Genomic DNA, 26,489 nt, shown 5'->3' on the forward strand with positions numbered 1-26,489 from the left:
TAGGCAGATTTGAGGTTCCAGAAAGTCAAAAAATAGCTGTGCACTGTGCACTGTGCACTGTGCATTGTGCATTGAAAACACACACTAATCAATATTGTGAACGCTGAAAACACACACTAATCAATATGTCAGTGTCCAAAGTTCAAAATGATTGAATAGTTTAAATTTGGTTGGCTGTCAGAGGTTGTTTAGTGAACAAGAGTATTCCAAATAAATAAAAGTTTGAACATAGGGCCTTTTAATTTGTCTTATTTATACTTAACCCTCTTCAATTTCTTTAATTAAAAATTAGTGCTTGTGAACCTATCCCTCGGAATACAAAATTTGTACTTAAAAAAATAAATAATAATAAATTCAAGGCTAAGCTTGTAAATCTGTCCTTCAAATACAACTTATTTAGTATGCTTCTAATATCTATACCCTTTTTGAAATTTTATACCTTTTTTAATAGCTTAAAATGAGATATTCTTTTTGTCAAACTATAAATTGTTCTTACTTTTCCTAAGCTAACAACATCTATTCCATTTATTTTTATTGTAAATGATCTTTCAACTTGTTGAAAATTCAAAGTTTGAATCCTCTTAGAGTCATTCCAAGATATTTTTTTGATAATTACACGATACATGTGGGCTGCAGGGACTATACGTGCCTGATTGTCAATCATAAAATGCTCTAACAGACTCGACACCATCATCGTTCAACAAAAAAATTTAATACAAAATTCCAATATCCCATATTATGAAGTAAAGTCAATGTTATTATGAACCATTTTTAAATTATTTACAAAATAGGTTAGAGAACCTGGCACAAACTAAAAACCATGACTCTACAAGGTTTCTTCCTCTAATTCCCAAAATTTGGAAATGTAGTGCCCAAGTAAGAAGGAAGCATTTGTCACTATAAAATTGACATCTCCTGGTACTACACAAACCACCTAACAATGGAAGAAGTGACGCTACATGGATTTTGGGCTAGCCCTTTTAGTCACAGAGTAATATGGGCTCTGAAACTAAAGGGTGTGAAGTATGAGTACATAGAAGAAGGCTTCGCCAACAAGAGTCAACTGCTTTTACAGTATAATCCAATTCACAAGAAGATCCCCGTGCTTGTTCGTGGTGGCAAACCAGTTGTGGAGTCCCTTGTTATTCTTGAATACATCGAAGAGACATGGCCGGAGAACCCGCTGCTGCCCGATGATGCCTACGAGAGAGCCATGGCTCGGTTTTGGATTAAATTTGGAGACGACAAGGTAAATTATGTTACAAATCATTCATCTTTTTTGGTACTTAGAAGATTGCTTATGTATATATATATATACACACACAGTCTTGCACATATATATAGTTCCATAAACACCCCTTGTTAAACCTCGATCAAACATATATATACTTGTTAGTTTTTTTTTTTTTTCTTTTTGGAAAGGTAAATTCAATTAAATTTAAATAAAGAAGAGACAAATGTACAAGACCAAAGTTGGCCCATAGAGAACCGACAAGAACATTAGCCAGTAAGTACATTAGCCAAGCCCTTAGCAAAGCCCAAGAAACAACAAAAACATTAGCCAATAAGCTAAAACCAGAAGACCATTGATGGACAACAGCGCAATCCAAAACGGAGCAAGGAGACAACCTCCTCAGTGGGAGCAGTCTGGAGGTTTCGCCGGTGGTCGGATGGTCAACGGAGGGAGGTCCCATTCTTCTATTAATTTGAGAAGCTCTGATGGAAGATGAAAGAAGTTTGTCTCACATCGTCTAGAGTTAGGCGAAGCAAGGAATTAGCAGTAAGCGATTTCTTCTTAAAAATTCTCCTATTGCGCTCGTTCCAAATGTTATAGATCAGAGAAGCAAAACCCATTTTGGATATTATGTTGCAGAAGTTTCCTGAATTTCTTCTGAAATGGTGAGAAGCCCATGTAACTAACTCTGCTCACGAAGATGGCAAGATGTAATACCCACAACGTGCTTGTAGAAAGTACCATAAGGGCTTGACATAGTCACATTTGAAGAAAAGGTTATCGTGTGACTCCAGTTCTTTGTTACAGAGTATGCAGATGGTAGAATTGATGTGTGCTGTGCATCTTCTATCTAGTGTTGGTAGATGGTTGCATTTTGAAAGGTTTAATGTTTAAACTTTATTCAAAGTTTTCTATAACGACATTAGTAATGGCGCGTGTCCTAATTCAATTATCATAAGCTGAGGCGGAGAGCAAATTTTCATGGACTTCGGCCTATGATTGAGTCAATAAAAGCTATTGGGCTGCATAATGGTGTTACCTTTTATGTCCAATAGACAGAAACTATTGTTTAGTTCAAGGAAATTTAGGTAATTTTTTCTTAATTCAATAGTATTAATTTTATGTCTAATATGTGTCATTTAGATGCATTTGTTATATGTGTTCTGCTTTTATTCAGGGATCGGCAGAGACCTTTCATGATTCAATAGTATAAAATAAATGGTATTGCAGACAATCTTGCTCTTGCAGGAAAGCCGGTTGTTGAAGATGATTTAATTGAATTAATACTAAACGGCGTTGGCCCTCTATATGAGGGAACTATTAACTGAATCCTGGCAAGAGATACATCCATCCCTCTTGATGATGTAGTTGGGTTATTATTAAGCGTTGAAATGCGAATTAAAGAGCAGAACACACTGCCACAAGAACAATCCACAATTGCTCTATTTGTCCCAAAGAGTAATCCCTCTCAACAAAGGACAAATGTCAATTTTTCTAATCACTCGGGAAGTTTCAAATCAAAACACTCGCAATCTAATTCACAAAGCTTCAGATCACAACAACCACAATTCAATTATCAGAGAAGTGCACGAGATTTTACAAGTCCACAAGGCCATTCTTTTACTAATCAAACTCAACCAAAATGTCAAATTTGTGGCCGTCTGGGCCATTCTGCTAAAAATTGCTATCATCGTATGGATCAATCATATGAAGGGCGCGTTCCAACAAAGAAATTAGTTGCTATGATATCCTCAACCAAAACAGGTTCCAATGAGCAAGCTTGGATCGCCGATAGTGGTGCCACGAGCCACATTACATCAGATCTTGCAAATCTGTCTCTTCACAAGGAATATCATGGAGATGATCAGGTTGCGGTTAGCAATGGTGCAGGTTTGAAAATTGACAATATTGGCTCCTCTAATCTAAATTTTCATTCTTCAAGCTTTCAAGTTAATAGTGTTTTGTATTGCCCATCTATTGCTGCCAATTTACTCTGCATCAGTTTTCTCTGTGATAATAATTGTTATTTTATTTTCTATCCTGATTATTTTTTTGTGAAGGATACAAAAATGGGGAAGAGTGAACATGGACTCTATCCTATTCGTATCTCGAATAGACAGATCAAATCATTAGCCTTCATCAGTATGGCACCAACGCCTAGGACATCCGTCTCATCCTATTTTGCAAAATTTGATGTCTCATAATCAATTATTGATACACGGATGTCATACCAAGAATTTTTGTGATTCTTGTCCTTTGGGCAAAAGCACACGGTTACCTTTTTCTTCATCAAATTCTGTTTCTGATACACCATTACAGTTAGTTCACTCTGACGTTTGGACTTCTCCAAATTATTCAATTAAAGGTTCCAAGTATTATCTTGTTTTCATTGATGATTTCTCCAAATACTCTTGGCTTTTTCCAATGCGATTCAAACATGAATTGTTTGATTATTTTATTAAGTTTAAAGCTAATGTTGAAAATATTCTTTCTTGCAAAATTAAATATCTTCAAACAGATGGGGGTCGAGAATATACCGAAATGAAATTTCAAACTTATTATTTGAACATGGTATTTCTCATCGTGTTTCTTGCCCTCACACACCTGAACAAAATGGAGCTTCTAAGCGTAAGCACCATCACATTGTTGACACGGGTCTTACCTTGTTAGCACATTCAAGTATGCCTCTTGAATTTTGGGTTGAAGCATTTAACACTGTTGTTTATCTTATCAATAGTCTTCCAGTCAAATAACTTCAATTCAAGACACCATATGAGAAATTATTTAATCGTTTCCCTGATTACTCCATCTTGCATGTCTTTGGGTGCCCATGTTTTCCTTATCTTTGGCCATACAATAAAAATAAGCTTCAATTTCGATCCAAGCATTGTGTTTTCTTAGGGTATTCACTGAATTATCAAGGGTACCGGTGTTATGGAAAATGGCAGGGTTTATCTTTCCCGGCATGTTGTGTTTAATGAGTCTAGTTTTCCCTTCAAAGGCCCTCAAACTTCTTCAAGTTCACTTGAAACCGTGGCAGCGACTTCCTCTATGATTATTCCTTCCCTTCCAGAAGATTCTCTCCCGCAGAATCATGATCCTCCACCTACCAATTTTTCTTCTTCAATGCCTGCATATGATATATCTACCTCATTCTCACCTGCCCACTCTTCCCCTACAGAAGCCACATCTACCTCATTCACACCTGCACAATCTTCACCAACACAGGTTATTTCCTCCCCTCTTTCATCTCCTTCATCACCTACTCCTAATTTTAATGGCTCAACCCAACACCCAATGACAACAAGACTAAAGGGTGGCATTCGTAAACCCAATCCTAAATATACTTTGCAGGTGAGATTGTCTGATCATGATATTGAACCCTCTTCATTCAGTCAAGCAATTAAATATCAAGAATGGCGAAAAGCAATGTGCACAGAATTCAACGCTCTTCAAAAAGCTGGAACATGGATACTTGTTCCCTTAACAACTACAATGCATGTTTTGCCGAGTAAGTGGGTATTTAAAATAGAAAGAAATTCGGATGGGACGATAGAAAGATATAAAGCAAGGTTATTGGCTAATGGTTTTCGTCAACAAGAAGGGATTGATTACAATGAAACGTTTAGCCCGGTGGTTAAGCATACCACCATTTGTACTGTTTTTGCATTAGCTATTCATCATAATTGGACTATTCGTCAATTAGATGTTCAAAATAATTTTTTACATGGGAACCTAACAAAGGATGTCTATATGCGACAACCTAAGGGGTTTGAGGATCCAAGTTTTCCGCATCATGTGTGTAAACTTCAAAAATCAATATATGGTTTAAAGCAAGCACCCCATGCGTGGTTCAAATGGTTCTCCAATTATATTGAAGAGCTCAATTTTACTCAATCAAAAGCAGATTATTCTCTCTTTGTTTACCACTCTAATGAAGTGCACATAATTCTCTTGGTGTACGTTGATGATATTTTGATAACTGGAAATAACAATGGGCGAATACAACAACTTATTGTCTCATTAGGAAATCTTTTTGCAATGAAGGGTTTGGGTGTTCTTCACTATTTTCTTGGACTTAAGGCTCATTTTTCCAAAGATGGTTTATACCTAACTCAATCCAAGTATGCTACTGATCTCCTAAAACGGGCTCATATGGAAGGTTGCAAACCTTCCTCTACTCAAACAGCTACTGCCAAAAAGATGGATGCTTCTACTGTGAATACCTTGTAGATGTCTCCAAATATCGTAGTATTGTTGGTGCTTTACAATATCTTACTCTTACAAGGCTTGATACATGTACCAGAGTTACAGAGAAATATAGAAAAGATAATATATAATTTTGCTCAAAGTCTTTCAAATATGATTATTCAGATTTATAATCAGTTGTTAAATTTTTAGTCTTCTATATACTTTTTTGGCCCTTTCGCAATTACAGCCCCCACAACGGACCAAGACAATTGACAAATTAGTCATAGACGTATGAAAAATGGTGAATAATAAAGATAAAAAGACGAGAGGGAGGGGGAATGAAAGGGAAACAACGAAAAGTCTTTCCTTCCATGTATAATTGGGTTGGACCGATATTTATAAATCAATTATAAAATAAATTTGGATAATCATATTAATCATAGCTTCATAGTATATTTACCTTGAGAAAAATGAAAAAAATAAAACCTAAGTAACTAAATGAAAATTTGAAAATATAAGGGGTAAAGAAAAAAAAAAAAAAAAAAACATTGTTATCAATTTTCCTCTACACTTGTTTCAATATTTCAAAATTTTAATTTTTGAATAAAATTTTTGTAAAAATGAAAGAGGGCTTGAGTTGAAGCAATCCAATATGGAGTAATAGACAAATGGGTAGGAAGGGCAATGGGGCGGTTTGGGGTGGGTTTTCCATTCCCCATCCCCGCCCCCGTTTAATTTTGGTACCCCCAAAACCGTTTAAATTTTTGCTACTAATCCCCACAACCGCCTCAGCCCCGCCCCCGCCCCATAACCGGTTAAATTTAAAATTTCAATTTTTTTGATTTTTTTATTCTACCCAAGTTCTGCAGCAAAACCACATAAATCTGAAATCTGAACTACACATAATTCTACACAAGTTCTGTAACAAAACCTCAACATCATCCAACATCATCATTCATTAACAAAAAATAACATTCTTAGCATAACCACATAAATCTAAAATCTAAACTTCTGTAACAACCTTATAAATCTGAACATTCTTGCAACATCATCCAACATCATCATTTAAATAACATTCATCCAAGTTCCAACATAAAGTAATCAAATTAAAGGCTTAAAGCAACAATCTTCCACCAAACAAAGAAAAAAAAAAATTCCAAATTTCCAACAAACAAACATAAGACTTTTCCAACAGCAGCCTTAATTAAGAGGAATAAAACTACTCAAAACCACCAATTATCACCAACCTAATCTGAAATAGAATAAAAACAATGATTTTTTTAAAAACAATGTTAAGTCAAGAAAAAAACAATAATGTATAATACTAAAAAAAAAAATGTAATACCTTAGTCCAAAGCTTCATAATTTGGAGAATCATTATCATCACAATCACAAAATATATTGACATTGGATGGGTCTATGTTTGAATGAGCTCCTAAAAACAAAACAAAACATTTTAGATAGCTATTACAATAAAGAGAATTTATTTAACAAAAAAAATCAGATTTAATTACCATTCTCTTCACTCAACAACCAACTTTGAGCACACATCAAAGCCTCCAAAGTAGTTGGATGAAGTCTATTGATGAGGACTGACCACTCTGCCACCGGTGCTGAAGGCAGACTCCGATGCAACTGTAGACACCGGGATAGCTAAAATATCCCAAGCAATCCTTTTCAAAAGAGGATACTTAATTCCATGTGTTTTCTTGAAATTAGTGTTGTTCAAATCACATACCATAAAATCATAGTTAGATGTAAAATTCACCTTTTCAAAAGAGGAGCTGCATCTCGCCATAATACCAAAGCTCAGAAGCTTTTGTGGGCCAAATAATATTGCTTTTCAATTGCCATCCTTAAATCACATCAGTGTTTGGAGGTGTGACCAAATTTGGACCACATCTGGAACATTAAAATATCAATCAGTTCCAAAAGACTAATCAAATTCAAACAAAAAAGCTCCGTCTTGCAACATTAAAAATCAACAACATTGCTTGCAAATATACAAATCTTACAGAGACAAGATTGAGAGAGAGCGATATATATATATATATATATACACACACACACACACACATACCTGTTTGAAGAGCTCAAATGCGAACTAATCAATTAGAAACGAAACACGAGACAATATTTGGAATGCAGATCCAAAACGTGAACGAACAATGTATAAAACTCTCCAAAACCCATAGAAAACAGAGCTCTGGTAAATATATTGACTAAAACTAAAACCCATCTTTGACTCTGTCTCTGTCTCTCTCTTTCTCTTTTTCTCTTTCTCTACAAAAATACACACTGACACATACTCTCTCTCACTAAAACTAAAACCTGTCTGCAAACTTCACCCATCAATGGCGTAAAGCAATATCTATATTATTGGGTACCAAACTAGCGGTATAAAAACAAAATATTTTGTATCAACTCTTCAAATAACTTCAAATCCGAACCAGAAAAGAGTGTAGGACAGTAGGAGTACCTGCTATGCTAGTTACTTCGGCCTTGGCTCCTTCTTGGTTGTTGTCTTCATCAGATCTATCAGTGCCGACGCTGCCGCCTCACTATCAAAAAATAGCAATAAAAAGTGAAGTCTAAAAGTGAAATATAGGGTTTCAATATATATATATATATATATATATATAGTGAAGGTTAATTTTGTAAATATAATAACATGACAGGGTAAATTAGTAATTTTACATATTAATCGGACCGGTTTCGGGGCGAATGGGGGTGGGGATCTGAGTCCCCTGCAACCAGCGGATTTTTTTTTTAACCCCCATCCTTGCTCCATTTAAGTAAACGGCTCTTTAAATCCGCTTTAAATGGGGCAGGGGCGGGGTGATTCTCCACTGGATTGGGGATATTTGCCACTCCTACAGATGGGACATAGGCGTATGGAAAAAGGTGCATAACACAGAGAAAAGACGAGAGGAAGGAAAAGGGAAAGAAGGGGAAGCAATGATAAGTCTTTTATAATGGATCAATAGAAGTACTTCTTCTGTAGTCAGAGCCACGTGTTTTAATTTTGCGGAACCAAATTTGTACCATATAACAAAATTATTTAAAAATTATAAATTAATTATAAGGTAATATTGTTTATAATATTCATAACAACTCTTAATTCTTGCAACTGAATTTGGCTAATTTCTCTCTCTAACCTATCTCTGCAGACTCATTTTTTGACTTCTATAGTTTTTAGTGCTTTCGCAATCAATGCATTTATGGGTAGCCCCCCACACTGATCATGACAATTGATAATTAGTACATAGACGTGTTGGAAAAGCTGCATAATAAATAAGGTATACTTCACAAAGGAGGGAGATGAAAGGGAAACAACGAAATGTCTTTCCCTTCCACCAGAAGTTAGATTCCAACCCAGTTTCATTACATTATTAATTCATATTTTAAGAGTTGAATTAATCCCGAACAATTCATTAATGTCCCATTGATATGCAACTAGAGGAAAGAGAGTTTTATAAAAATATAAAAGGAAAGGAGAAAAGAAATATTTTTACTTTTAAGAGTAAATATGTGATGAATGTACGATTCAGTTAATCTTCAAAAAATATATATGATTATTTAGATTTATAATCAATTATTAAACTTTTAGTCTTCTATATAATTTTTATTCCTTTCGTAATTATAACCCCCACAACGACCGTGACAATTGACAAATGGTAATAGATATGAAAAATAATGAATAATAAAGACAAAAGACAAGTGGGAGGGGGAATGAAAGAGAAATAATGAAAAGAGGGAAGGGGAATGAAAGGGAAATAATGAAAAGTTTTTCCATGAATAATTGAGTTGGACGGATATTTATAAATCAATTTAAAAATAAATTTGTATATAATATTAATCATAGACTTCATAGTATATTTAGGTGGTGAAAAGAAAATATAAAAAAAAAACATTGTTCTCAATTTTCCTTCTGCACTTGTTTTAATTTTTGAATAAAAGTTTGGAGTACTTTGATTCTACTTTTAGAGTTGTTTTGTTTATCATGTTAAAGGTAAAGATGCACTAAACACATAAAAGTGAAAAAGGCCATGAGTTAAAGCAAACCTTCCATTCCATGGTTTTGGTTTTGAACCAAAACTATGAAAACCCATAACAACTTCTTTACATGTACTTCCCATTCCATTAATTGAGATATACCGTGAATGTGAGATCAATACAAATAGTACTTCAATATTTGACTTTCAAAAAGTATATATATATATATATATATATATATATATATGATACTATATATACAGTAATGAGGATTCACATTTATGATCCTTTTGATTGGATGCAAAATATTTTCTAAAAAATATTTTTTATTTTTTTATGTTTGATTGTGATGATTTAATGATTCGGATCCAATGGATTTGGGTCGTTACAAATTTGGTATCAGAGCGATGGTTTGAATACCGTTAGTACGACAAGTAGAGGCCTACCTAGGGTTGCATGGGGAAAATTAAATTGTATATTTATCTGCTTATGTGCAAGGTGTTAAATTGTTTGAGAAGCATGCCTACTTGTTTATTTGTTTACCTGTTTATGTGATTACGTTTTAATTGTTAAAGTTGATATCTAATGTTAGCATGATCATGCTCATTATCAGTTGGGTATTATGGGAGTATGGAAAGTGTTTAAGTCTCGTCATTTCCTGTAGAGTTTTTCATGTGAGGACTCCGTTCTTGTGTGTATTTTAGTGTCATCGTTTTTGATCCGTTCTCTCGTTTTATAGCGTCATACCACATCGAAAGGATGAGCTCTAGCTCCAATCCCATAGAAAGGGATCAGGAGCAAGTTGAAGATGATGTTTTGTTACGTGATTTGGTCCCACCAAGAAGGGGACAAGCGAGGGGAACCGTTAATCCACCTTTTTAGATAAATGAGGAGCAGTTGAGGGTGGCCGTTCAGGTAACTCTTTTTAATGCATTTCGACAGGCAGGTGCATCATCGTCACAGGTTGTGTCACCACCGGCACCACCACCACCACCACCACCTCCAAAGACAAATGAGTTAGATGATACTTTTTATCACATTGCTGAGTTTGTGAAATTGATGCCAACTCTGTTTGAGGGCGGTCCAGATCCGCTTGTTGCGGACAGTTTCATGGATAGGGTGGAGAAGCATATTAATTCCATGCATTTGGCAACAAACAAGTTGAAGATCACATTGGCGACTTACAATTTTGTTGGTGATGCTGAGATATGGTGGAAGACCGCTTCTCACACCCACAATCTAGACACAATGACCTATGATACATTTAATAAGTTGTACAATGAGAAGTACTTTTCGGCACCTAAACGGAGAGAACTAAAGAAGGAGTTTGATGGGTCGAGGCAAAGGAATATGACAGTCACTGAATATAACAACAAGTTCACATCGCTTTTGAGGTTTGCACCGGGGATTGCCAATGACGAAGAAAGAAAGATAGAAAAGTTTGTTGATGGCCTTGATCTTACCATCAGGTCAATTGTGGCCGCTTCAGAACCGACAAATTATGCGAGAGCAGTGCGAAAGGCCTTAGTTGTTGAAGGTGAAAGTAAGGATAGTAAAGCTATCAAAGAGTCCTATAAGCACAATAGGAGTATGAGTGCTTTCTTCGAGGGTCAATCAAGTAAGAAGCAGAAGCATGAGCAGTCAGGGTTCAGGAGACAGCAGTCAACCAGATCCGCACCCACAGCTTCAGTGTTGATAGGGTCTTCTAGGCCGAATGTTACTTATTTCAGATACGGACAACCGGGACACTATAAGTCCCAGTGCACTCAGGCTCAGGTAACTCAGGTAGTTTGTTTCAAATGTGGGCAGTCAGGGCACCACAAGTCCCAGTGTACTCAGATTCAAGTGGCGCCTGGTGGGTGTTTTGGGTGTAGTCAATAGGGTCATAAGGTGAAGGATTGTCCTCAGTTGGGCAGTAGTTCTGGTAGGGGTGGAGGTTCACAGTAGAGGCAGACTCAGTATGCCACAGTTCAGTCTGGGTTTCAACAGCCACTACCACCTCAACCATCTTAGCTAGTTCTGACAGCTCAGAGTTCTCGACCAGGCAGAAGGGCTTCTTTAAGTGTTCCTACTTAGCAGTCTAGTTATCAGACATATGGTTCCCAGGGGCAGAGGACTCAGGGTCGTGTATTTGCACTCACTCCAGCCGAACCATTATCCAATCCTTCAGTTGTCAGGGGTATGGTTCTTGTGTCCCATTCTTGGGCTCGAATGTTGTTTGATTCTGGTGCTTCTTATTCATTTATTGCTTCATCATTTGCTCGGGCATTGGGTTTGGAGCTCAGTCGGTTAGACAGACCGTTTTGTGTTGACACGCCGGGGTTCAGTTGCTTTTAGTAGAGTTTGTAGGAGTTGTTCCATTACCATTGCCGGACGGGTGCTTGAGTTCGAACTCATCCTTCTCGAGATGATAGGGTTTGACAATTCTTAGGATATCCTGGTTGTCATCCTTCAAGGTTATTATTGACTGTTTCAAGGGTAGAGTGTCAGTGTGTACCCCAGATGGGGATTGCTTCTGTTTCGTAGGGAATTTGGGTGTGTGATACCCCTTGACTCCGAGACATGGGTTGATCAGGCCTAAGCCCAAACCCGAGGAAATACTAAACAATTAATATATAAATAAGCAGGAATATAAAAAGATTTAAGAAATAAATAATAAAGCTGAAAGAGTTCTAAATATAAAATCCTCAAATGATAAAGACTAATATAATCTAACATTTCCAAAACCTCCAAGAGTACAACTCGGGAATCTATCTAGTGGACCCCTAAATAAAATCCCAACTGAAACATAAACAACTAAAGATAAAATCCAAATCTAAAACATGGAATGCAGTCCTACGTCGTCGGTAGAGTGAATGACCGTTTTTGCTCAGCCCGAAAAAGCTCTAAGACTGGAACCATCCGATACCTGAAAAATGATAGTGGGTTAAACCCACGAATAAGTTCTATTATAACTACAATCCAAACAAAGACCCGATATACAGATACATCCTAGATATCTCAACAGTATCTATCTAGTCCATACATACATACATATATATGTATATATATATATATATATACATATACATATATATCCACACTAAGGGACTCTCACTGGACTATAAAGGGGTCTCAACCTAAATAGAAGGCAATATGCAAAACGCACCAGTGGTGGGCATGAGTACCTAGACCTAACAGGGTACACCTCAACCATCATAGCCAGCTATGCATCCCAATGCATATACGCTCCCTAACCAACGATCCTGAGACTCAAGCTCATATCATGGTACCATAAATATATATATTCAAAGTCCATCCCAAAACTAGAGTATGTCATTCAATTGTTCATTGATCTGACATAAGATATATAATCCAGTTAGTCACTCAACTTATTCAGTTGATCCAACTTAACCGCAAATAATAATTAATCCAGGTAGTCACTCAACTTACTCAATTGATCTGACTTAAATATAAGTAGGATTCAATATTTTACAATCCATTCCCTTATTCTAATAAGGTATGTCTTAGCGTTTTGAGCTAAACCATCCCTAGTATGCCACCGTCCCATTCCGGTGCATACAATCCATCACATCCGAGTAATTACAGAACATTCTATAATAGTTCAGTAATTAAAGTCCAACACATTAATCCATGTAATTAACAGAACAAAGTTTAATCGTTCAGCAATTATAATCGAAAACCTTAATCCATGTAATTGCAGAACAGGGTTTAAAATTTTAGCAATTAGAATCCAGAGCAAGCATAGATCAAGTTTGATAAATTAATGACCCTATTGTGCATCCAAAACAAGATTTATAATCATGCTATATTTCGTTAAATTGCTAAAACAGAATTAAACAATTTAATCATTTCTATCCGTTAACAGCATGCAAGATTATTTAAACTTCCCTACTGTTAAATCCATTAGCATAAAGACATTAATTACGCAATGTGGGTTCTAATACAACATAATATAATGTTTAGAGTCCATGCTATAGTCCATTAAATTGTTTAAACAAAATTAAACAATTTAATCTTTTCTATTTGTTAACAGCATGCAAAGTTGCTTAATTTCATACTATTCATTCTATTAGCAACACGGAATAAATTATACAATTAGAGGTTTAATATCCCATGAAATTTATATTCAGAAACCCCAAGTATACTCCCAAACAATTCAGAATACTTAAATCATCCAAACAGCGCCCAAAGAAAAACCCAGAACGCATCAATATAAGAGAGCCTGCTTTCAGAACTTGAGAGCAAGCTCTATCAAGCATGGAGCCGGCTCCATGCCCATTGGAGCTGGGTCTAGAGGGGTGGGAGCCGGCTCTACATCCCCCAGAGCTGGTTCTTCACTTGGGGGAGCCGGTTCCCTCTTTTATGGAGCTGGCTCTCTCCCTCTCTGAGAGCCCTGAACCTTCTCTGACCTTCTGTTTCGTCTCCAGCCACTTCCAACTCTTATGTTCCTCTTTCTTTCCAAAGCATAATACTTCTTTCATAGGAGACACTTTGAGCAGAACCTGATCCCCAACCTGAAACTCTAACGCACGAGTGCGACGATTGGCATAACTCTTTTGCCTACTCTGGGCAGTGCGCATGCGATTCCTAATAAGAGCAATCTTCTCAGAAGTATCCTTAATGAACTCAGGACCCAAAAATCTGCTCTCGCAAACCTCCATCCAATAAATAGGAGATCGACATGGTCGGCCATATAATGCCTCAAACGGTGCCATACCAATAGTCTTCTGAAAACTACTGTTATACGCAAATTCGACTAATGACACATAATCCTCCCAATGGCCCTTGAAATCAAGAACGCACGAATGAAGCATATCCTCCATGATCTGATTAATCCTCTCGATTTGTCCATCAGTCTGAGGATGGTAAGCAGTGCTAAGATTCAACTCTGTACCCAAAGCCTGCTAAACACTCCACCAAAATCCTGACACAAAGCTCGAATCCCTGTCCGATATAATAGACAACGGAATGCCATGCAGCTTCACAATCTCTGAAATGTAAAAGTCTCGCCAACTGGTCTGAAGTGAAGTCAGTGCGAATAGGCAAGAAATGAGCGGATTTAGTCAATCTATCGACGATAACCCAAATAAAATTGTGATCCTTAAAAGAATTAAGCAATCCCTCCACGAAATCCATAAAAAAGCTCTCCCATTTCCACTCCGGTATAGGTAGTGGCTGTAGAGCTCCTGGTAGCCTCTGATGATTAATCTTGACCATCTGACAAGTACTACACCGAGAGACAAAAATAGCAATGTCCTTTTTCATACCTACCCACCAAAATTGCCGCTTCATATCCTGATACATCTTGTCTCCTCCTGGATGAACAGAAAACTCAGAATAATGAGTCTCAATCATCACATCCTTCCTCAAATCATCAGCAAAAGGTACCACTAAACGTCTTTTGTACCTCAAACCTCTATCAATCCCAACATAGTAAAATGGGACCTCCCCAGAAGTAAACTCTGCAATTTTGTCAATGCACTGCTGATCCGTGAGTTGCGCCTTCAAAACTTTGTGAATGATAGAAGGTGTAACTACCATGCAAGCCATAACAGCATCCGATAACTCATCCACCGTCTGTAAAGTATTCCACTTAGTAGTGAATAGAGCAGAAAGACTACTCCCTGGATGGTACTATATAGAGAAATGATAGTCTTTCATAAACTCTAACCATCGGCAATGTCTCATATTCAGCTCCCGCTGAGTGAACAAATACTGCAGACTCTTGTGATCACTAAACAATCTGAAGGATTCTCTCAACAGATAATGCCTCCAAATGCGTAAGACAAAGACCATAGCTGCTAACTCCAAATCGTATGTTGGGTAATTAAGCTCATGAGGCTTAGTCTTTCGAGATCTATATGAAATCGGTCGCTCCTCCTACATCGACACACATCAAAGACCTTGCAAAGAAGCATCTGTGTAAACAAGATACTCAATCCCGTTCTGTGGAGTAGACAGAACTAGTACAGAAGTCAACTTAATCTTTAACTCATCAAAAGCTTTCTGATAGTGTTCATCCTACACGAACCGTACACCCTTTTTAGTCAGATGAGTGAGTGGTCTGCTATCTTCGAGAACCCCTGAATGAACCTAAGATAATATCCTGCCAATTCGAGAAAACTCTGAATCTCGGTAGGTAAAGTAGGCTGTCCCCACTCTACCACTGCTGAAACCTTGGCTGAATCTACCGCTATTCCCATTATTGACACCACGTGACCCAGAAACTTCACTTCCCGCTGCCAAAATTCGTATTTCTCGAACTTGGCATATAACTGGTGTTCACGAAGCATCTATAACACTATATGAAGGTGTCTTGTATGATCGTCCTCAGACCTGGAATAGATCAAGTTATCATCAATGAAAACAATGACAAACTGATCCAAATAAGCCCAGAAGACTCTGTTCATTAAATCCATGAAGAATGCTGGTGTTTTAGTCAGTCCGAAAGGCATGACATGAAACTCATAAGATTCATATCTAGTGAGAAACGCTGTCCTCGGAATATCTTGCTCCCGAACCCGAAGTTAATGATATCCAGAACGCAGATCAATCTTAGAGAAGTATATAGCTCCCTTCAACTGATCAAAAAGATCATCAATCCTGGGCAAAGGGTACTGGTTACGAATAGTAACATTTTTCAACTCCCTATAATCTATACACAAGAGAAAAGTGAACCATCCTTCTTCTTCACAACTAAAACCGGTGCTCCCTAGGGTGAAGTACTCCTACGAATAAAACCCTGGCTAAGTAATTGTTGAATCTGATCCCTCAGCTCTTGCATCTCCACTGGTGCCATCCTGTATAGAGCTCTAGCAATAGGCGTAGTGCCTGGAGCTAAGTCAATCACAAAGTCTATCTCGTGACTAGGTGGCAACCCTGGAATCTCCTGAAAAACATCCAAAAAGACCTGTACGATTCGTATGCTATCCAATACTATAGTAATCTCCTCCTCCGTTTCCTCCTCCACATAGAACAAATAAATGCTAGTGCCCCCGTTAGAACATGGCATAGCGACGACGTACATATCCTGACCAGGTATGGTAAAAATAATAGACCTATCATAACAATTAACTTGGGCATAGTAGTGGGATAACCAATCCATCCCAAGTATCACATCATAAGTGTGCATGTCCAGGACCAATAGATTGGCTAGAAATCTAAGTCTACCAATATCTAGTGTCACAGGCCCATCACTCTTATGTAAAATGGCTGTATTGCCTAACGGTGTAGAAATACCCTGAGGTCTATCGCATACCCACGTCGTCATCCCAGATAAAGTAACAAAAGATCTAGATACAAATGAGTGTGTAGCACCGTATCAAATAAAACTTGACCCTGTGAACTATGAATAAGAAACATACCCTCAACGGCCTGAGGTATCTGAATATCTTGTGGCATGGGGTTATACACCCTGACATACTACAACTGCTGCAATACCTGTCCCTGAGGCTGTGGCAGTGCTGGTAAAGCTGGATATGTTTGTCCCTAAATTTGGAGAACCTGTGGAGCGGGTAAAGGTACCGGTGCCCTCTGTCCCTGCTACACATGTTGTCTCTGTCCTTGTCCTGCTTTAGGACACTGCCTAAAAATATAACCAAACTCTCCACAAGTGTAGCAACTACGCTGGAAAGTACCAAACTTTATTCTCTACAATCCATCTTACAGAATGGATTCCCACAAGTTTCTTGTATAAACTCGTTGGTAATCGTCCCCTCTCGACACAGTGAACCTATAAGCAAAGTTTTGTTTGCTTGCTCAAAGTACAATTCACTCCACTGTGATAATCTTTTATTATCGCGACAATCACATTCCAAAATAGTTTAAAGAAAACGATTTATGATAATATCACAAAAATGCTCTCTGTAACACAATTGAGATACCAAAACCACAAGTTCACTTTATTAAGAACTTCTTTAAACCATAAACTGTCAAAAGAATAATCATAAAATATTCTTTAACATACTACTAGTGGACGTGATTAAATCCGTACTACACTTTTTACTAATACCTCCACTAGTACAAGTAATTAAAATTACTCTTAAAAGAGTATTCATCCTTGAACTCCAGTACCCTCCATCTTGAACGCTCCGGTATCTCCTCCATCATGATCTTCTCTGGGGTCCTCCTCTCCACTTGGCTCAACTTCGAGCACCACCGAAGTTGTGTTAGGTCCACAATATGGTGGCCAATCTCACACAACAGAAACCTTCCTTGACTTATACTCCGAAGAAACACCTATTGGAACCAATTCCTTGGTCTCTAATTCTGCCTTCTTGGTCGGCCTTTGCAGAGGAATCGTTGGAGTAACTTTCTTCTTCTGTGGGTCCTTCTTTGCTTTCATCGCGGACCACATCCTTTTCCTAGTATCAAACATTCTAAAATTACAGAATAAGATTGACATCAGTACGTTCTAAGCAAACCGTAAAGGAATATAATGAATCTTAACTTAAGCTCTAATCAAGAGAAAACGTTACGCGGAAGTTTTAATACGAAATACCCTAGAGACATTTAAACCTGGAGTGCTCTGATACCAACTGTGATACCCCTTGACTCTGAGACATGGGTTGATCTGGCCCAAGCCCAAACCCGAGGGAATATCAAACAATTAATATATAAACAAGTAGGAATACGAAAAGATTTAAGAAATAAATAATAAAGTTGAAAGAGTCCTAAATATAAAATCCTCAAATGATAAAGACTAATATAATCCAACCTTTCCAAAACCTCCAAGAGTACAACTCAGGAATCCATCTAGTGGACCCCTAAATAAAATCCCAACTGAAAAATAAACAACTGAAGATAAAATCCAAATCTAAAACATAAAATAAAGTCCTACGTCGTCGGTAAAGTGAATGACTGTCTCTGCTCAGCCCGAACAAGCCCTAAGACTAGAACCGTCTGATACCTGAAAAATGATAGTGGGTCAGACCCATGAACAAGTTCTATTCTAACTACAATCCAAACAGAGACCCGATACGTAGATACATTCTAGATATCTCAACAATATTTATCCAGTCCATACATATATATATCCCGACACTAAGGGACTCTCACTGGACTATAAAGGGGTCTCAACTTGAATAGAAGGCAACATGCAAAACGCACCAGTGGTGGGTATGAGTACTTAGACCTAACAGGGTACACCTCAACCATCATAGCCAGCTATGCATACCAATGCATATACGCTCCCTAACCAACGATCCTGAGACTCAAGCTCATATCATGGTACCATAAATATATATATTTAAAGTCCATCCCAAAACCAGAGTATGTCATTCAATTATTCATTGATCTGACATAAGATTTATAATCCAGTTAGTCACTCAACTTATTCAGTTGATCTGACTTAACCGTAAATAACAATCAATCCAGATAGTCACTCAACTTATTCAGTTGATCTGACTTAAATATAAGTAGGATTCAATATTTTACAATACATTCCCTTATTCTAATAAGGTAGGTCTTAGTGTTTTGGGCTAAACCATCCCTAGCATGCTACCATCCCATACCGGTGCATACAATCCATCACATCCGAGTAATTATGTAATACCCCTACTTTTCAAAAGGATAGAATTGGAAATTTAATTTAATTTTTTTTTCATTGATTAATTGTGGTTGCTTAGTTGATTTAATTAATATTTGTGTGTATTTAATTTACATGTTAATTACGATTGTTTTAAGTATATTATTTAAATTTATTGCCTTAGTATTATGTAACTTGAATTTATTACCTGATTGTTTTTTTTAGTACTTATTTAATTGTTTTATTTAATTAATGTACTGTTTTATTTATGGTAACTTGGGGGTTTTATTTTACATGGATGTCGCCGACATAGTTAGGGAATGGATGTTAGGGTTTTGTTTTCCTGTTGGTAAACGAATTAGAATTAGGTTAAGATTTTGGGTTCTATAAATATATAGTTTAATGGAGGTTTAGGGTTTTAGAGAATACAAAAGGTTCTTCTCACGTACCTAAGAAACAGAGAAAGAATACAGAGTGCAATAGTGAGGAATTGTAGGAAAACAGAGAGTAGACCTTTGAGGATTTATAGTGAGGTTCAAGGGGAAGAACGGGGTTGCTTCTGGATTGAACCAAGAGCGCCGGAGGTGTAGAACAGTAGTCGACAATGTTGACGGAGAACTCAGAGACGGTGGTTTACAGTTTCAAACTCTGAAATTGCAGGCAAGTCTCTGTTCTATTCTTTCCCCTTAATTCGTGTTCTGTGCATGCCTGGTTAGACTTCAGGGTTTTAATAAAAGATAAAACGGATTGACACAAACATAATAACATGTTTTCCATGCAGATATGAATTTATTTGATCTCAGTGAGTTAACTGTTTTGCATACTGGTTGATTTTCTGCTATCTGTGTCTTTTACGTTTAAGCCTGTTTTATTGAGATTAGTAATATGATTGGATGCCTTACAATTATTCTGAGAATGAGTTTAATCCTTAGAACAAGATTTTAAAACAGTTTTGAGTTTTACTAAATAAATCTGTTGTAAGTTGTCTAAAGTTGCTATCAGAAATTATGTAATCGTTGCTGTAAGACTTGTGTCTAGTTCAGATCGTGGTTGCATATCAGTGGGTTAAGATTACCCTAGAACTAAGATTGAACCTTAGAACAACCATTAAGAACCTTACAGAGGTCTGGAAAACACCGCAGTCGAAGAAGAAGCAGCAGAACGGACGACGGTAACTAAGGGGGGAAGAGCAGGCTCCAAGAAGAGGAGGAACCGGCTCTTTCTACCTTAGAGCCGGCTCCAAAGGAAGGTGTAGCCGGCTCCTAGATTAGTTGAGCAGGCTCTTTTGAAAAAATAGAGCAGGCTCTTTGTTTTGAATGAGCCTGCTCTCAGTTGAACGCACCAAATTTTGTTTCTGTGCACTGTTTGGTCTGTATAGGTTCTTGGAACTTTGTTTAGGTTTTTTTAAATTGTTGTTGGGTCTGGAATAAACCCGTTATACTATGAAAAATATTAATCCATGATTGAGTTAAGGATTGGAGCAAATTAAATTTAAGAAAAATCGGGAGTTGCTAATTGTTTTGAACATTCAAACCATTTATTGGAACTTGGAATTTTTCTGGCATATATAATTTATGGTTTAATTATATCTAAACAGAAGTATAAGAATAGTAAGTGCTTGTAACCATCGATTCTTGATTTGGAATTAGTTGATATATATTTTTTTTTATAAATTCTGTTCAATTTAAGGAGTTTATAGAGGATTGGATTACTACGCCGTGTATTAGCATTTTAAATGATTAAAATGTGATGGTTGGATTCTGTAATAATTCCTATTGACTTGTTATAGGTTTTAAATGATAATTATGCATATAATGGATTATGGTTGATTTGTATCTAATACTGTTTCCGTCAACTGGGTTAGCTGGAGGGGCTATTTGTACAGTCTCTTCATATATGTAAAGAATTGTAATGAGATATCTAAATGTTATATTAGATGCATAAATTGGTTGTATACGTGTTAAACTATATTTATGCTTATTCTGGGATGTGGTTAATAAATAATTGTACTGTGTTATTAACTACGTGAACTGGAGGATTGTATGTACCGGTATGGGACGGTGACATACTAGGTATGGATTAGTTCAAACACTAAATCCTACCTAATTTGGAATTAGTTGGATTAACCATAAAAAGGTTAAGTCCCACTTATATGGATGTATATGAACCGGTATGGGACGGTGTCATATTAGGGATGGTTTAGTTCAAAACACTAAGACCTACCTATATTAGGAATGGATTAGTTCAAAACACTAAGTCCGACCCAATTTGGATTCAGGAATGGATTAACCATAAAGGTTAAGTCCATCACCTACATGTGTCATATCAATTGTGAATTAAATGATCTACTATGGTTTCCGAATGGATTTATTATATAGATATCAGACCACTACACAGATGGATGATATTCTGTATTAGGAGGAGTACGGGCTTTATATATTTATTATATGTGCCATGGTATGAGCTTGAGTCTCAAGACCATGGTTAGGGCGCGTATATCGCCTAGGATGGATAACTGGACATAGGTGTTGTTCCCTGGTAGGTCTAGGTACTCATGCCCACCTTAGGGTGCGTATTCGCATGTTGCCTCCTATTCAGGCTGAGACAGACCTACTGGACTAGCGAGCGTCCTATAGTGTGTACTATATATACATATATGGACTACTTTAGATATTGTTGAGTCTTTCTAGGATGTATCTGCTATCGGATTACTATTTGGATCGTAGTAGATCAGGACTTGCATGTGGGTCTGACCCACTCTATTATTTTTCAGGTGTTCGACAGTACCAGTCTTAGAGCTGGATCGTGTTGATGCAGATACAGACACTCACTCTTCCGGTTACATAGGATTTCCTTTCTATTTTAAATTTTGGATTTTAATTCTGTAAATTTATTCAAGGATTTGGGATTAGGGGTCCACTAGGTGGATTCCCGAGTTGTACGGTTTTAAATCATATTAATTTATTTATTTCAAGTTTGAGGATTCTTATGTTAGATTTCTTTCAGCGTATTATTAATTTGTATTTAATTCGGTTTTATTTCTGCTTGTTTACATATTAATTGTTTGGTATCCCTCAGATCTGTGTTCGGACTTGATCACCCGTGGCTCTAGAATCGAGGGGTATCACAAATTACAAAACATTTTATAATAGTTCAATAATTAATGTCCAACACATTAATCCATGTAGTTGACAAAACAAAGTTTAATAGTTCAGCAATTATAATCCAAAACCTTAGTCCATGTAATTGCAGAACAGGGTTTAAAATTTCAGTAATTAGAATCCAGAGCAAGCATAGATCAAGTCTGATAAATAAATGACCCTATTGTGCATCCAAAACAAGATTTATAATTATGTTATATTCCGTTAAATTGCTAAAATAGAATTAAACAATTTAATATTTTCTATCCGTTAACAGCATGCAAAATTGTTTAAACTTCCCTACTATTAAATCCATTAGCATAAAGACATTAATTATGCAATGTGGGTTCTAATACAGTATAATATAATGTTTAGAGTCCATACTACAGCCCATTAAATTTTTAAAACAAAATTAAATAATTTAATCTTTTCTATCTATTAACAGTATGCGAAGTTGCTTAATTTCATACTGTTCATTCTATTAGCAACACGGAATAAATTATGCAATTAGAGGTTTAATATCCCATGAAATTTATATTCAGCCCAGTATACTCCCAAACAATTTAGAATACTTAAACTGTCCAAACAGCGCCCAAAGAAAAACCCAGAACGCTTCAATATAAAAGTGCCTGCTCTCAGAACTTGAGAGCAGGCTCCATCAAGCATGGAGCCGGCTTTAGAGGGGTGGGAGCCAGCTCTACATCCCCCAGAACCGGCTTTTCACTTGGGGGAGCCGGCTCCCTCTTCCATGGAGCCGGCTCTATCCTTCTATGAGAGCCCTGAACCTTCTCTAGCCTTCTGCTTCGTCTCTAGCCACTTCCAACTCTTCTGTTCCTCTTTAATACTGAACTTAAGAGTCTAATTTATACCCAGTAGCATCCCAATCATTTTTTTACAATAGTAGGAATTAATAACAACAGTTAAAACAGCTACCGATTCATTATGCTTTAAAAACATAAAATGAACACCAAACTTGCAAGAACTATTCCAGATAAAATTAAACACATATAGATAATCAATTTAACATATACTAAGCATGCAAGATTCAGTTAATGTCTGATTAAGATCCTAGAGATCATCTAGGCATGCACAGAACACAGGTCAAGGGGAGAGAGACAGAATAGAACTTGCCTGTGAGATTTTTGAATAAAAAACCTCGTCGCCGTCTTCCTAAGTTTTCCGACGACGTTCGTTCACTGTCAACCTCCTACTGCTCAACCTTCCCTTCTCCTAGGTCCATCCTTTAATCCACAGCCAAAACCCTAACTGAAAACCCTCTGTTTTTCTCATAATTCTCTCTCTGTTTCTCTCTATATCTCTGATACGTGAATAGGGTTTTTCCAACCCTTTTGCAGACTTATAACAGTATATGTATAGGCACAAATAAACCTAGGTCCAATTTAATTCAAAGACGGTAAACCTAGTTAACTCCTAGTCGGCTATTACGTGATCCATAAAAGACTAAAACCCTAATTAATATTATAATTAATAACACTCATTTAATCCAATTAAAGAAATTAAAAATACAATTAAATTAACAATTAAACAAACAATTCAATTAAAACAAACCATCAATCAATTAATTAAAATAACTAAGCAACTAAGCACATAAACAAATAAAAATACAATAAAATAAAACTTAAAATGCCGAGACTATCCTTTTTAAAATTAGGGGTATTACAGGGTGATTCTCTCATTCCTTCATTTTATAGTGTTAGAGGTCGGGATCGACAAGGGTTCTTCTTGGTTAGCCTTTTCGTCGATGATGCTGAGTTTTATGGGATTGATTATCTAGAGATTGTGCATGATTTTCTGGATGTGTTTCCGAAGGACTTGACGGAGTTGCCTCCACATCAAGAGGTGGAGTTTGCTATTGATTTGATGACTGGTATCACGCCAATCTCTATTGTACCGTATCGTATGGCACCAATTGAATTAGAAGAATTAAAGAAACAACTTGACGATTTGAAGGTAAAAGGTTTTGTCCAACCAAGTTTTAGAGGTTTTCATCTCCATTGAGGTAGGGGTGTTCTAATGCATGATTTTTTGTACTTTTGTGAGTTTTATAACTTGAATTAATGTCTAGCATGTTCAATTGGTATAAATTCTTGTAAAAATTGCTTAAATGATAGGTATGGAATATATGTGACTAATTGTTAGTTGTTTTATAGTGTTTCAACATTACTTACATGAAGTTGGATCCATATCTTGTACGCTTGTTATGCAAAGTTAATGTTAATTGATAACTTTAGTTATGTAGTTTAGAAATTTGCTTTATATAGCATGTGTGAGAGTTTTATGGTGGAATTGATGAATTGAAGTATGAAACATTTCATGCATTCATTGGGAAAGAAATAGGGGAAAAGTTTTTTTTTAAAACAAGTGAAACTGTTTTTAGGAAAAGTTTTCTAAAAGTGTTTGCAAAAACTCGGATGCCTAGGAGGCGCCTAGTGGTCTGTGTTGTTAGTGTAGTTTAGAGGGGAGTATGGTTGAGCTAATTAGACCGGATGGAACGCCTTGGAGATGCCTTGTGGTTGTGGATGGTTAACCAATCCTTCTTTCGTGATGCCTTGGAGGTGCCTTGGGTCGGGTTATACTAACGGTTTGGAAGTTGAAACGGAAATGTTTTGGATATGGGGAGCGACTTTGCACAACATTGCACTTCATTCGAATATATGGTGTGTATATGTTTGGGTGACAATTGTTATATACTTGTCGTTGTAATTGTTGCCATGTACCTCTATGCTATGATCCAGTTTTCTTTTACCTATTCCTTACATGGATTCACGGGGTTATAAGAAGTGTGTCTTAGACACTTCCTACTGAGCGTTTAGCTCACACCATTATTTTAATATTTTCAGATTCGGGAAAGGAAGTGGCGGATGACAATCCACCACAGCCTTAGCTTGGATTAGAAGAATGTCGTTTTTGCTATCTTTTGTATTTAGGCCTCATTTTGTAAAATGTTGACCCAAAATGTATCATTTTACAGCATGTGAAGTATTTAGATTCATTTTGTATATGGCCATTGGGGTCATGTAATTAAGTCTATTTACACTAAATCCTTTAGTGTATTTTATGTAACGTGTTGTAAATTATGTTAACACAATTGTTGTTGCTTTTGTATTAGGTGTTGAAATGTATAAAAATATGTACATTAGTATGGTGGTGTTGGGTGATTGATTACCAATGTTGGTGTATCTCGGACAGTGAACATTTTGAGTGTAAATAACCCAGAACTAGTCGACGTGAAATTCCCACACGTTGACCAGATGACCTGAACCAGTCAATGTGAAATTCCCACACGTCGACCGGTATGTGGGCAGTGAGCTTTTCTACTGTACACGTCTCAACCCAGTCGACGTGAAATTTTTTTATGTCAACCAGTTCCTGTGTAATAAACAATTGTGGCTTATTTTCCATTTTACCCTTGTCCACACACTTAGGTGTGTTGTCACACATTATATGACTCAGTATAAGGTATTAATTATATTCTAACCACAGAAAAGACTGTATTGCCCCAGGCTTTACCTTAATTATTATATGACATAAGTAAATAACCATGATGCCCTTTGAGTCTCATACCATTAGAATTGTGACCAATGACCATCTTGTCCTTGTTGGACTTTAATATGCAAATTTAACATGAAAGGACCATATTACCCTTGGATGATTTTGGGTCGGGTAGGGACCCGTCATGTTTTTGACCTTTAAGGCAACAAGGTGTATTAAACATCTAATAGTACTATATATAATTATACCATTTGTAACGACCCACTCCACCACATATTAGCACTTGCAACGACCCACTCCACCACATATAAGCACTTCACCCTTCCCTTACCCAAGCGATGTGGGATTGTGCACCCATAGCTCACCCAGCGGTAGCCTGTCAGTGTCTCGCACCCGCTTACGGCACACCTATGACCTGCCCACAGGGTCATCACAACCTACCCCCTTAGAGGCCCGACATACCCATCGGCACACTTCCGGCTGGTTCAGGCTCCGATACCATTTGTAACGACCTACTCCACCGGTCGTTACAATATTTTTGGAATGAAACATATATTTTGGAATATTCCAAAATATATAGAAAGATGGACAATAATTTTGAAACCATGGAATATATGTTAGTAAGTGAGAACTTTACTTATTCCCTAACTAGAAATGTGTTTAGTTCCTATATAGAAGAAATCAAATAATTCTTTATTGGTTATGCTACATATAGGATCTTATAATTTGGGCAATGTTTCAAACCACCGGAGAAGAACAAAAAAATGTAATAAAAGACAACTTAGAAATGTTAAAAACACTGGAAAAAGCTCTAGGAGAGAAGAAATTCTTTGGTGAAGAGTGGATTAGCATAGTTGACATATCCTTTGGAGTGTTTGCTTACTAG

General features: G+C 36.8%; 1 protein-coding gene and 1 long non-coding RNA gene across 3 annotated transcripts; one reads left to right on the forward strand and one right to left on the reverse strand.

Moving 5' to 3' along the window:
- The first annotated feature begins 768 nt into the window (after positions 1-768).
- On the forward strand, positions 769-26,489 carry LOC132299696 (probable glutathione S-transferase). The gene is made up of 2 exons (XM_059796468.1): positions 769-1,249; positions 26,319-26,489. The coding sequence occupies exons 1-2, from the start codon at positions 941-943 to the stop codon at positions 26,487-26,489; spliced, it is 480 nt and encodes a 159-aa protein (XP_059652451.1). The 5' UTR covers positions 769-940.
- Positions 6,423-8,369, reverse strand: LOC132299708 (uncharacterized). 2 transcript variants are annotated; one of them, XR_009480168.1, is made up of 6 exons: positions 8,123-8,369; positions 7,905-7,986; positions 7,194-7,327; positions 6,940-7,078; positions 6,771-6,860; positions 6,423-6,677 (listed from the first exon to the last, which is right to left on the reverse strand). It is a non-coding gene; the product is annotated as an uncharacterized LOC132299708 (long non-coding RNA). The 2 variants fall into 2 exon arrangements; XR_009480167.1 differs by having other exon boundaries at positions 6,940-7,098.

This window comes from Cornus florida, unplaced genomic scaffold, assembly GCF_030987335.1.
Source record: "Cornus florida cultivar Cherokee Brave unplaced genomic scaffold, ASM3098733v1 CherokeeBrave_3.0.0_Hap2_Chr01, whole genome shotgun sequence".
NCBI classification, from domain to species: domain Eukaryota; kingdom Viridiplantae; phylum Streptophyta; class Magnoliopsida; order Cornales; family Cornaceae; genus Cornus; species Cornus florida.

Excerpts from the sequence above, each read along its gene's own strand:
- LOC132299696 (XM_059796468.1), top strand. The coding sequence starts at position 941 with ATGGAAGAAGTGACGCTACATGGATTTTGGGCTAGCCCTTTTAGTCAC. Across the intron at positions 1,250-26,318 it reads TTAAATTTGGAGACGACAAG|GATCTTATAATTTGGGCAAT; the intron begins GTAAATTATGTT and ends TGCTACATATAG.